General features: G+C 35.7%; 2 protein-coding genes across 4 annotated transcripts; one reads left to right on the top strand and one right to left on the bottom strand.

Annotated features, from left to right (window-relative positions):
- The first annotated feature begins 4824 nt into the window (after nt 1-4824).
- On the top strand, nt 4825-9195 carry LOC104103949 (uncharacterized). 3 transcript variants are annotated; one of them, XM_009611921.4, is made up of 7 exons: nt 4833-5162; nt 5246-5438; nt 5839-5948; nt 7109-7187; nt 7276-7343; nt 8261-8327; nt 8826-9195. In XM_009611921.4, exons 1-7 carry the CDS (start codon nt 4929-4931, stop codon nt 8936-8938), a joined length of 864 nt encoding a protein of 287 aa, XP_009610216.1. In that variant the 5' UTR covers nt 4833-4928; the 3' UTR covers nt 8939-9195. The 3 variants fall into 3 exon arrangements, with proteins under 3 accessions (XP_070053619.1, XP_070053620.1, XP_009610216.1); XM_070197518.1 differs by lacking the exon at nt 5839-5948 and having other exon boundaries at nt 4825-5162; nt 7104-7187; XM_070197519.1 differs by lacking the exon at nt 8261-8327 and having other exon boundaries at nt 4825-5162.
- Nucleotides 9196-11298: 2103 nt separating this feature from the next.
- On the bottom strand, nt 11299-12915 carry LOC104103950 (protein JINGUBANG). Its single transcript, XM_018773365.3, has 2 exons — nt 11601-12915; nt 11299-11480 (listed from the first exon to the last, which is right to left on the bottom strand). The coding sequence occupies exons 1-2, from the start codon at nt 12774-12776 to the stop codon at nt 11454-11456; spliced, it is 1203 nt and encodes a 400-aa protein (XP_018628881.1). The 5' UTR covers nt 12777-12915; the 3' UTR covers nt 11299-11453.
- Nucleotides 12916-13423: the final 508 nt, after the last annotated feature.

The raw sequence follows: 13423 nt of genomic DNA, 5'->3' as shown, positions 1-13423 counted from the left end.
TGGGAATCCGTGTCGGACATGCGAAGTAAATATCCACACTTATTCACCAGCTCAAGTACTTTTTTCTAACTCCGTTCGAGGATGAACGTTTGTTTTAGAGGTGGAGAATGTGATGACCCAAAATATCATCTTTAAATTTAATAAGTTATTTTGTGTTCTAAGACCTCGAAAGCACCATTTATCATTCCTCGACTTACGTTCACATTCCGTATAATATTTTAGAAAGTTTTTATGTGAAAAATATATTAAAATGTGAAATAGAGCTTTAAAACTCAACTAAGATGATTTTGGTCAACATTTTGAGCAAACGGATCCAGATCAGTGTTTTGATAATTCCGGTAGGTCCGTATCGTGATTTGGGACTTGGGCGTATGCCCTGAATCGAATTCCGAGGTCCCTAGCCCGAGATATGGAATTTTGATGAAAAATTAAAAGTTTGAAAGCTTAATGATTTTTAAGAAATTACTGATGTTGGATTTATTGACCCCGGGTCCGTATTTTGGTTTCGAAGCCCGGTAAAAGTCCACAATAATATTTATGACTTGTCTGCCAAATTTGGTGAGAATCGGAGTTGATTTGACGTGATTCGGACGTTCGGTTGTAAAAATATAAGTTTTAAAGTTTTCTTGAAAATTTCCTTTGATTTGGCGTCCGATTCGTAGTTCTAGGTGTTATTTTGGTGATTTGATCGTGCGAGCAAATTCGTATGATATTTTAGGACTTGTGTGCATGTTTGGTTTGGAGCCCCGAGGGCTCGGGTGAGTTTCGATAGGATACGGGATGATTTTGAACTTAGAAAAATCTGATTTTCTGCAACTTCAGGCTTCTGGTATTTCCTTCACCGCGTTCGCGAATGTACTCTCGCGAACGCGAAGAGCAAACTGGGCTGGCTGAATTTTCCGTCTTTGCGAACGTGAAGATTGGGTCGCGAACGCGAAGCTATGGGGACTTTACCCTTCGCGAACGCGACCAGCTCAATGCGAACGCGAAGCTTTAGAGGCCTGGGCGAGGGTTCAGTCGTTCTTCTACGCGAGCGCGAGCACTGGCACGCGAACGCAAAGGCTAGGGGGAAAAAGCCTTCGCGAACGTGAAGGAGGACTCGCGAACGCAAAAACCACGGACTGCTACTCATCGCGAACACGACATGCCCTTCACGAACGCGAAGAAGGCCTGATGCATGTGACTTAAAACATAACCAAAACGGGATTTTCCCATTTTTCACAAACCCTCAATTAGAACTCGGTTTAGGGGTGATTTCAAAGGAGTTTTTCATGATTTCGAACTGGGTAAGTGTTCTTTATCATATAGTGATTGTATTTCATAAATCTAAGTCTATATTCATCATTTATTTCGGATTTAGATGGAAGAAATTGGAATTTTTATAAAATCTCCCAAAAATGAAAATTTAAGATTTGAAGGTCCATTTGACATCGGAATTTGATAAATTTTGTATGGTTGGACTCGTATCGGAACGATTGTTCGAATTTCATAAGTTTTTACGAGATTTGAGATGTGGGTCCCACTGTCGAATATTTTAATGAATTTCGGATTTTATCTGAAAAATTAGTAAATTCATATGGAATTAATTCCTATGATTCGTATTGAATATATCGAATTGTTTGTGAATAGATTTGAAGCTTTTGGAGACAAAATTAAAAAGAAAAGTTGTGGTTGAGTAATTGATTAGAATTTGCAAAGCGAGGTAAGTGTCGTGGTTAACCTTGACTTGAAGGAATAGAACCCTTAAACTATTTGTTATGTGAAATGTATGTGAACGACGTATAGGCAAGGTGACGAGTGTCTATACGTCATCAAATTAATTGTTTGCATAATTACTTGAAAAATCATAAATCGTTTTAAATCATGAATTAATTATTATAATAATCGTTTCTCTCCTATTCTTTGTCAAATATCAATTCTTGAATTCGTGCATTAATTGTTACATGCTATTTGAATTATGTATCTTAATTGTTATTTGACATTTAGCATATTAAATATTAAACTGCCTATTTTCTCCCTGATTTCCTTAATAATTAGCTATTTATCATTGTTTATTTCATAATTAAATCATAATTATTGTATGCTTGTTGTCTTATAATTTTACATTAATTATTGCATTTATTGGAGAAATTTCTTCTATAAGAATTGGTAAATGAGTAAAAATTGGAGGAACGTGTTGCACACCGCAACATAATTGAATTGGTAAATATATATATTGGAGGAGTAAGTTGCACACCGCAGCAGAATTGATAGAAATGAACATATTGGAGGATCGAGTTGCACGCCGCAACAGACTTATTAAAAAGTCCATATTGGAAGATCGGGTTGCATGCCACAACAGACTTATTAAAAAGTCCACATTGGAGGATCGTGTTGCACGCCGCAACAAACTTATTAAAAAGTCCATATTGGAGGATCGGGTTGCACGCCGCAACAGACTTATTAAAAGTCCATATTGGAGGATCGGGTTGCACGCCACAACAGACTTATTAAAAGGGGTTGCACGCCGCAACAGACTTGATTAAAACGAATATATTGTGAGAGCGGGTTGCACGCTACAACAGAATTGAATGTGAATATAATGTGAGAGCGGGTTGCACGCTGCAACAGAATTGATGAAAATGATAATTGGTTATGACTGTTGAGTTGGTTTCAATTATTATAAATGAATTACCTGATTTATTTTTATTATTGTTGTTGTTACTAATATTGCGTACATGTAATATAAGTGACCCGCCTTAGCCTCATCACTACTTCGTCGAGGTTAGGCTCAGCACTTACCAGTACATGGGGTCGGTTGTACTGATACTACACTCTGCACTTCTTGTGCAGATTTTGGAGTTGGTCCCAACAGCGTACCATAGACTTGCTCGGATTTCAGCTACTCAGAGGAGACTTGAGGTATAATTGCACGACGTTCGCAGTTCTGAAGTCCCCGTCTACTTTACTTTAGATGTGTGTTTGTTTTCAGACATCTTTATTTTATTCAGACCTTTATTTGTATTTATTCTAGAAGCCCGTGCACTTGTGACACCAATTCTGGGATGGTATTTAGACACCATTTTTTTTTATGGATTATTCACTATATTTTAGATTTTGCTTCCGCATTTGTTTCTTTGATTATTAATAATTTAAAAACTATTTTAAAAATGGATAATATTATTCTAACGTTGGCTTGCCTAGCAAGTAAAATGTTAGGCGCCATCACCGTCCGAAGGTGGGAATTTCGGGCCGTGACAAGTGTACCAATTAAATGCAGCTAATACAACTAAAAAATGATTCAACTAGCATATGATACCAATATAGTATATAACTATACTAATAGGGTATATAGTTGTACGGGGTCGTTCCAACAATTGCATATAACTATAAAAACTATTACATAATACACAAAATCTATGTCCATAGATACAAAAAAATCCAACACAGTAAAACATAATCATATAAATCATTTCAGAATAGAAAATTCACTTAAAAATGCAGCTAAAACAACCAAAAAAATATTCAAACTACCATATGATACCAATACGGCATATTACTATACCAACATGGTATACAGTTTTACTTGTTAATTTTCGGTAACTATATGACTATACTACTATTACACAACACACATGCATAAAGAGAAAAATAAAAAACTAGTGTACCACATATTAATATAATAAAGTATGTCAAGATATTGTACTATATTACTATTATTAAAAAATTAAATAGTATACCAATCAAATGCAGCTAATACAACCATAACATGATTCAACTAGCATATGATACCAATTTAGTATATAGCTATACTAATAGGGTATATAGTTGTAAGGGTCATTCCAACAACTGCATATAACTATAAAAACTATTACATAATACACAAAATCTATGTCCATAGGTACAAGAAAATCCAACACAACAAAACATGATCATATAAATTATTTTATAATAGAATTCACTTAAAAATGCAGCTAAAACAACCAAAAAATATTCCAACTACCATATGATACCAATATGACATATAATTATACCAATAAGGTATATAATTTTACAATATAACAAAATAATATCTTGTGTTCTTCATTCAACATTATACTATTATATTATACTATATACTATAATATTATATTATAGTATAGTGTTATAAATAAATCCAGGCAAAATTGGATCAAAACAACTACAAAATCAACAAACCCAATTTATGAGTTTCAACCATCAAGGTCCTTCAATTGTGAATTTGACCCTTTCAATAACAAATATGTGAAAACAAGTATAAACACTATAATCCAAATGTCAAAGAACAACACCAAATGAATTTCAATAATAAAATATTTCAAACACACACCAAAAATTCAGAGCTAAAAATTTGAACTCATACACATAAAGTTCCAATTTTTTTCTTCAGATCTGAAATTAGATCCACTACTTTGTAGTATTGCTCTATTGAATAATGGATAGAGACTCACCGAAAACTTTTTCCTACTTTATTTTCATAGCAACGATATATGGAAGAGAGAATTTAATAATAAAAGGAATTGCTATTGTTGGAAGAATATGAAGAGAAAATGAATTGATGTCGTAAAAGGAAGAAAGAGAAAATGGGGAGAAAAATAGGGGAACATATAAGTCAGCTTTAACTATAAAATTATAGAGGAAAAATGATAGGTAGGTCGGGTAATTAATATGGGTGGGGTAGGTGAATATTGTAAATATTTTCAAAATGGGTAAAAGCGGGTAAATATTTTGATTTTCGTGGGTATATAGGGTAGTTTCCTCTTATGAAAATTCCTCAACTTTTAAAATGAGACTTGGAGGGGGGAGGCAGTGGTCCTTTCCCCAATTTCAGATCTGGGCTTTAAAGTCAAGGCCGTTAGTATACAGGCCCAATGGAATAACTCAACTTGAAATCGCTCCTGATCCGGCCACCTCCAAGTGAGCGCGCGAAGATGTTACTTTGCGGAGGCCATAGGTTCAATGTATTGGCGCCAATCCCATTCTCTTTTGGGACTTTCATCAAACACCTTGCAACTTCAAAATGCTCAAAGCTTTCACTGAGCACAAAATCATTTACTACCGCCGCTAGCGCAAACGTCTTCAGCTCCTCCCGTTTTGAAGCTCTAAACTCCCGTCAAAAAGAACAAGTTCATCTCTACATCGATTCCCTCCTCGAATGGAACCAGGTTCCCCCTATTCTATTTCTGTTAATGTAAGCTTTGTACTTACCAAATTATATGTATTTAGAGAATCTTTTTTTTTCTAGCAGAGAATGAATCTGACTGCCGTAAGGGAGGAGAGTGAGGTCATGGAAAGGCATGTTGAAGACTCGCTTTCAATAATAGATCCAATTCGGACTTCGTATCTCTCACATTGTGGAGCTTCATCAGAGAATCTCAATCTCGTCGATGTTGGAAGTGGTGCGGGGCTTCCTGGAGTAATTTTGGCCATTGCTTGCCCTGGTAACTATTCGCATTTTTTCTTCACAACGCTCAAGGAACAACATCTCAAAATATTTAAAAAAAGATAAAGAAAATAAGATTTAAAAATTGCCTTTGTAGAATGTGTTGCATTTCTTATATTTACTTCTTTGGTACTAAACAAGAAACAAAGGAAAGTAAAAGAGTTGATCATCAAATGGAGAAATAAAAAATGTGAAATTTCATTTTTAAATGGAATGAGCAGCTCTTATTGCTTGAGTAGTTTGTTAAGAGATTGAGTTACATATAGTCTCTCTCTAAATGTTAAGGTTTACCTTTTTAAATTCATCTCATTCTATTCTTGCCATATTTTTCTCTCTAATTTTCTTTTTTTATCGTTGTTGAACTTCAGTATGGTAGCTCAATGAAGTTGTCTATGCAGGTTGGAAAGTGACGCTTCTGGAGTCTATGAACAAGCGTTGTTCCTTCCTGGAGCATGTGGTAAGTCAGATAGGTCTATCAAATGTTCGAGTTAAAAGAGAAAGAGCTGAGGTTAGTCAAACTCTAGTCTGATTTTGCATGTCTTTTTAGTTATTCTTTTAGTCAAAAAAAATTCTTCCTTTAGTCAATGTGTAAGATGTTTTGGTCCATATTGAATATGGAGTGGCATTGCTGCAAAGTAAGCCTTATACATTCTACCAAGGTCACATTTATTTTGTTTTCCTGAAACCAGATGAGAGTTAAGTTCCATGGGCTTGGTTTAATTTTTACGTTCTTCAACCCCAACCTCTAGTTTCTCTTTAAAAATATGTTTTAAAAAGTACCGGAAATATATTATCTTTGACAAATTTGAGTATTTCCTATTTTCCCTGATTATTTTTCTTGTACAACACAGTAGGAGCTAGTGATCCATCACTTAGCTTCCTTAATACTGTAGCTTATCTGAGTGGTTAAACTTTAGAGAAGTAATGTATGATTTATTCTTCCGGTGACTATCAAGTTTACCAAATCAATTTTTCTGTTCTTGCTCTTTACAACTTGTTTTGGATGGTTGTTACCTATTGTATTGTATCGTATTGTTACTTTAAATACAATGTTTGTTTTGATTGTTATTTAAATTTTATTGTATCATATCGTATCGTTAAATCCATCGTTACGTAATGACGAAATTAAACAATACAATACAATACAATACAATGCAATGCAATACGATACATTATGAAACGACATGTAACAACAATCCAAACAAGCTGTTAGGAGCTGGGATCTCACATGAACTAAATTGATAACAGCTCTCCTTAAATTAGGCCGTGCACAGTACGATAGGCTGAATTGTGGTATAATTGAAGATTTTCTGCGTGCCTCCTTATGCCAAAATAATCAATCTAGAGTCCATTCTTTTGTGCAGTCGCATATGTTCCGTTGTCTAGTGAGAATTTCTGATGTTTTTATCTCCTTGTGTACAATACTTATTATATCAATGTCTCTGGAGGGAAGTTTTACGTTCATGCTCTTTCTGCTAGTAATGCATGCCCTTATTTGATGTTTTACTCTGTGATGCATAACAAATTAAAATTTCTGCAATTTGATACCTGTTGTTCCTCCTAAGATATACTAGTATCATCTTTTTGAATTTCTTCTGGTAGTACAGTTTAAAGATATTCACTTAATTTGTGGACATGATGCACATTCTGAACATTGGAATAGGACAGAAGTTAGGACAAGACATCAGCTTCAGAGAGTCTTTTGATGTTGCAGTTGCTAGAGCAGTTGCAGAAATGAGAATTTTAGGTAAACAGAGACAAGTTTTCTTTCTTCCTTTGTGTTTTATGTTCTTTAATATTCCTTGAGATGGTTATGTGTTTATGCCATTTTGCAGCTGAGTATTGCCTTCCTCTAGTCCGGACTGGTGGTATCTTTGTAGCTGCAAAAGGTCATGATCCTCAGGTCTGTCTCTCTTATGATGCATAATAGTATTTTAAGCTACTTTGCCTGAGAATATGAGCAGAAGGCTTAGCCTTTCTGCTGTAGTTAAATAATGTGTTGTTATTACTCCACTACTCTTAGAATTACTTAGAATGGGAAGCAATTATCCCCACTTGTCAGTTCTGAGTCGTAAGATTATCATAGCTACGAATCTAAGGTCTAGAGGAGAGGTTTCAGATGGTAGACATGATGGATTGCGGTATAAAGAATTTGGCTTTATTTGGAGAATCCTAGGATAAGAGAGTACTTTTTTGGCACATATTCTACTTTCATCAAACACATTCTATCTTGTGGGTGCTCCTGTAGTTTCTATCTTTCTTTCTTGTTCTACTAATTGGTAGTTCTGTGTGTGCATGTCAAATATCAGAGTCTATATTCATTAGAGTTCAACTGGTGTTGGTCCCTAACACAACACACTTCTGTTAGCAAGTCCAGAAATTTAGAGACCTTTAAGTCCATCAGAAGACATCCATTCCTAATATGTCGAACCTGTTGATTGTTTGGTTAATTTACAAATCGATATATCATATCATGCATTATATGCTGAACAAAATTTTCAGTACACGCTATATTTCACTTATCTTAAGTCCAGTTTTGGCCTCCAAATAGGCAAGAATAAATGCTCAATCTACCAAAATGCATAACACTACGCTCGAGGGATAAAAAAATGTTTTTTTTCCTTAAAACCTAGAGCGGATTTGCGGTTGCAATCTACTGAAAATGCAATATGAGTATCATTGAATAAAAGTAACCCGATATAAATTTGTGTAACCCGATATAAATTTGTCGGATGTAAGATGATTTGCGTAAGATCGGAGAAGAGAAACTATTGACATATAATTGCAATAGCCGCTCTCAACTTTCAAACTCATTGACAGGAGGAAGTACAAAGTGCAGAGAGAGCAATACAACTGATGGGAGCCTCTCTATTGGAAATTCGGTGTGGTATTATTCTCTTTGACGTCTTTACATAGTAGTTACATAAGGATGTGGCAGTAGTTTGCACTTTTCACTGGTTCAAAGATTTGTGAATTATCATGTAATTATGTGATAAAACAATCTTCTTAAAAGAATTATAAGACCTTGATAATGGCAGATGAATTTCTGTTGAAAGAAAGTGAATTATTTCTGACTTCCTGTGATTTTTGGGATTCCAGATCCGCATCTTCCTGTTTCTGAGAATTTTTTTTTTAAAAGTCCAGGCCTTCCTCAGCCTGAAGGATCAATTATAAGCAGTATTACACATCTTCTTAATTTTAACTTTGAAAGTGAAGACATCAGATATCTTGCTGTTTTTCCACAGTATGTTTGGTCCTGCTCTTACACTTGATTGACCTAGGTTAACTTGCTTTGAGTAGGTCTCCAGATGGTAGTTACATTTTAAATTGTCCTCTCATTTTTGGCCTTCACTTCGTTCATTTGGTTGTTTATTTTGTAATACAGTTGATTCCCACAGTAAACATGGACAGAGAACTGCAATAATTTGTTTGAAAGATAAACCTACCCCCAAGAAATATCCTCGAGATCCAGGAACTCCAGCAAAGGTTCCACTTTGAGAGAAACAGCCATATCTCCTTATCTCCCTATTGTACAGCTAATGTATGATAGAGGGAAATTTGTATTTCAGTATCCTTTCTCTCGAGTTTAGAAGCAGAAACACTGTAATCAAAGATGGCTGGAAACAACACTATTAGTTCCCTTGACTTTTTGCTTACCTCACACAGATTTCGCTTCATTTCTATCCATTAAGATGTATATTATAACCCCACAGTTATTTTTATTATTTTGTCTTCTTGCGGTTTTGAATTTACAACTTCTGTTAATATCATTGTCTTGCCTAACAAAGGCTTTATTGGCAGCCACGTTCCAGTTGGTGATTCAATATGTCATACAACGTTGCTGCTTTTTCTTTGGTGGTGTAAGCAGATAGCTTCAGTTTAATTTGCTCAGGATTCAGAATATTTCACAGTAGGTTACCTTATCCATGTGACTGCGGTAATTGTGTGAAGAATTGAATAAGTCTCAGCTTAATACCAATTGATGTAAACTTAGGTCCATTAAACGGTATAGAGAAAGTTCCTATATAACACAATTAGAGATAAATAAATGACACAACAGAGTTTAACGTGGAAAACTCTCAGCTCACGGGCCACGACTTACACTCGTAGGATTTCAATTTCACTACAGAGCAAACTTCAGACTACAAACTATTGTAACCTAAGAATTAAATTCTTAATTCCTCACTCACTTGTAATAACTCTATTACAAAGCTCATTACTCGACTAATTCTAGTCAAGATACAAATACAAGGTTTATGATTTTACAAATGGTTTCCTACATAATACTTCTAGCTAAGCTAAGTAGGAATTACAAATAGATCACTCTAATAAAGGTACAACACAATAAGGACATATGATAACACAATGCTGGAAACTGGTCCTTTGTTCAGTTGTTCTTCGTTCTTGAAGCCTTGAAGTTACTTCCAAGATGGCAGCACACTTGAGAGAGAAGCCTAATCGTTTTTGACTTATTCAAGTGTGTTTTCCTCTTGCTTCATGTTGATAATATACAAGTGATGTCAATTGGATGATGCAAGCAATTATCTAGTAGAAGGCATGCTTCATAAAGTGACAACTGCATTGTTTGCACTGTTGCGCGTGTGCAGAGAAAACAATGTAAGCGACTTTACAGTTGTGGAGAATTGACTTGTACTGTCAGCAAGGGAACTGATGTCCATCTGTTCCCTCTATCGTCTCTTTGACTCTAGTTGTTTGCACTTGTGGCAGACTTAAAGATTTGTTGTTCTTGAACACGTTGAGTATGTGTAACAGATTCCCGATCTGATTCTTATCATAAAGTTTGTTAGATCATCAAAATACAAAAAGACATATAACTTATCATTCGGGATTGTGCTACCGTGGCTAAGGATATGATCTGTGTACCTTGTTAGAATTTTGGTTGCATCACCTAGTGGAGCATGCGAAACTGTGATTGGATATTGTTAGCATTATATGAATTTTACCCAACATTCTTTCCAACTTGTATTAAGAAAACTAGCCCGTCCTTTACTAAGAATTTTATCTATAGGTAATTGTTTGTTGCCTCTGAAGAAAATTTATGGTTTGTTCCTGAATACAATCCTAGGTAGGTTGAAATAGGGATTGACGGTTGTGCAGATAGGTTCTTTAAGCAGCAACGGAAAGAAGTGCAAGATTGTGGATGTCCCATCAATTAGATAATTAAGGTTGAAACTGTGGTAAAATGCTTTTTACCTAACCAGCCGTGTAGTTTAAGGGAAACGGAAGAGGGGATTGAAATGAGGGAGGGAGTTTCAATGAGTTCCAAAGACTTCTTAATACAAGGTTTTGCCACGTTTTAGTTTGGATACGTCAAAGCATAATCGTGAATATCTCTGTCTATGCCGTACATTTGATTAAACCCTATTAAAATAGCACGGTCCATGTACCTTTGGTCTCTCTCGAAATTCTAAAATTCCTCAGGTAGCTTAACACTCCTAGTTAATACTAAGGTAATCATCGGCAGATTTAGGCCAAAAAGAAAAGTGATTAGGCAGGGAGGGACCATTACTTTATTCCAAAGGATCTCTTTTGTCCAACTTTCGGCACTATATCTTACTAGGATATGTAGACTTTAGTTTTACCCTCAGTTCCCTGCTAGTGCTAGGTAAACTGTGCGAAAGAATGTTAAACAGGATGAATTTCCGGTTTGTAATAGGCCAAGTTCGTGAAGCTTAATTGGGTTCACAGATAAAAAGAAAAGATCACAAAATATAGGACTTAAACTCGGGGGGGATTACTTTATAGAGAAGATCAACCTAAGTGGGTTCAGTTTAGGAAGCATAAGCATTTCATAGTGGTAGCCTTTTCAATTGAATAAACTTGCACTGCGAACCAACTAGAAGAAAAAGGTAAAATCTTGTAGATATTTTCTTCGTTTGGTCATTTGCCAACAATCTAAAGTGCAGAACAAAATTTACAGAATTATTTAACTGGCAAATCTGGAGCGTGTGCATGTGCATGTTCATCAGAGAAATCTATCAGCCAACAAATACTATGCATCTTGCCCCTCACTGGAAGTCTGGAACAAAGGAGAAAGATCAAGGAGATGAATCATTGAGTGTTTCAACTGCTTTAGAGAAGGGGCAAACGACAGTGAGAATTAAAACCTCTATAGAATTGGAACAAAAATCTTCCAAACCTTGGTTTCACCATCTAAACTAGCAGTATAGAGGACATAAGAAGAGGTTGTATCAGATTGAATTTGTTGATCACTAGTTACAGTCAGGCACTTCACTGGTCCATTGTGTCCTTGAATAACAGCAATACAAGTGTAGCATCTCTCAATCCCTCTCCACACTCTCACTGTTTTATCAGCTGAACCACTGCACACCAAATCTGCCACTACAGCCAGACACAATATGGATTTTTTATGGCCCCTGAGTGCACCCACCAACACCATGTCGCCACCTTCATTCTTCTCCCATACTAATATTGACTTATCACAAGCACCCGAATATAAAACAGAATGAGTGCTTTCCCCAACTGCAAGTGCATTTACACCAGATTTGTGTTTTTCTAGTGTACAAACCAGTGAATGCTTTTTCTCTTCAAAGCCCTTTCTCCAAATCTTGATTTTCGTATCAGCTGATCCTGTAAAAACATCCCCCTCTTGTGATATTGCTAGAGCGTTGATCGCGTCATCATGTGCATTTGCTATAGATTCCAAGCATTTAAAATCAGTGGTTTGCCAAATTTTAAGTGTTCGATCCCATGAAACAGAGTAGAGGAACAACTCATCGTTCGAAAGGGCTAGTGCTGAGACTGTGTCAACATGATGCACCCATGTAGATTTCTTGTGACGCCTGATTTGAACATGGTTTTTTGGTATCATAAATTTCAGGGCTCTGTCACTAAGTAAAGGGAGAGTGGATATATGAACAATATTAGGGGCATCTGAATTATGGTTTTCTATTCTCCATGCTCGGATTTTGTGATCTTGATGAGCACTAAAGACCTTATCAGCCAAAATTACTAGGGACTTCACTGCACCTTTCCCTGCTATAACTGTGTCAACTATACCATCTATTGTGGAAGTTAGAGTTTTTTGCTTCCACATACAAATTTCTTTATCAGAAGAGCCAGTTAAAAGGAATTTCCCAGCAAGTACAAGGGAAGATGTATAGGAATTCTGTCCCTTAAGAGTAGCTATGCATTGGTGGTGAGTGCCAAGACTAAGAGATGAACTCTGATCATGAGATAGTGATATGGCTGAAGGAACTGAATGAAAACTTGGCTGTGAATCTAAAGAAGTTGGATTTTCTTGTTCTGTTATTGAGCCATTGCTTGAACATGAAGTTTGATAGTAAGGAATCATTCTTCATTCCCCTATACTGCACAAAGAACTCTAGCAAATGACTTTGATTTTATGTAGGGATGTATGGAGGTGGGCAACCTAGAAAATACAAGTGGGGAGGATCTTGTGAACTGTTTGGTTGATCATAGAATATACATGCTGCTGTCTATGCCTCTGAGAAGTAGAGAAACTAAAACAGGTTTCCTTAATAGAAAATGGGAGCTACGTTCTGTCATTATTTATTCTTGAAAAAAGTTTTATAGTGTACGGTCTTTTGTTGATTGGGAAGTTTTGTCCACATCAAATGCCATTGAAGAATTGGTCCACCAAAAATTAAACTAGACAAAAGTTGCTTCATTGTCTCACAAAGGTTTCAACTTTCAACTTGCATGAAGCAAGGTTTCTTGCTACAACAGTGTACTCTTATAGAAATATAGTATAGTACTAATGAATTAGGTAATATTAAATGGCTGACTGCTTTATCTTTTCTTTTCATGACTGGCTAATTGAAAAGTTAAACCATTTAGCTATTTCATTATTGCCTGGTAATTATTGTATTATGTCCTTAAATGTTGGTGTGCCAAAACACGGTCAAAATGTTTGTCTGTATACTGTTCAATGAAAGAGACTGAGTTACCTTTCATAAAAATAAAAATAAAAATGGAAAC

The sequence above is a fragment of the Nicotiana tomentosiformis genome, chromosome 3 (assembly GCF_000390325.3).
Source record: "Nicotiana tomentosiformis chromosome 3, ASM39032v3, whole genome shotgun sequence".
Lineage (NCBI taxonomy): Eukaryota > Viridiplantae > Streptophyta > Magnoliopsida > Solanales > Solanaceae > Nicotiana > Nicotiana tomentosiformis.
This window is presented reverse-complemented; position numbering and strand designations above follow the sequence as displayed.

Bases quoted from the DNA above. Each gene is read 5' to 3' on its own strand.
- LOC104103949 (XM_009611921.4), top strand. From the start codon at position 4,929: ATGTTACTTTGCGGAGGCCATAGGTTCAATGTATTGGCGCCAATCCCA. The intron at 5,439-5,838 runs GTAACTATTCGC...TTGTCTATGCAG, and splicing joins TTTGGCCATTGCTTGCCCTG to GTTGGAAAGTGACGCTTCTG. The intron at 5,949-7,108 runs GTTAGTCAAACT...GGAATAGGACAG, and splicing joins TTAAAAGAGAAAGAGCTGAG to AAGTTAGGACAAGACATCAG.
- LOC104103950 (XM_018773365.3), bottom strand. From the start codon at position 12,776: ATGATTCCTTACTATCAAACTTCATGTTCAAGCAATGGCTCAATAACA. The intron at 11,481-11,600 runs GTTTGGAAGATT...CCTTTGTTCCAG, and splicing joins GTTTAGATGGTGAAACCAAG to ACTTCCAGTGAGGGGCAAGA.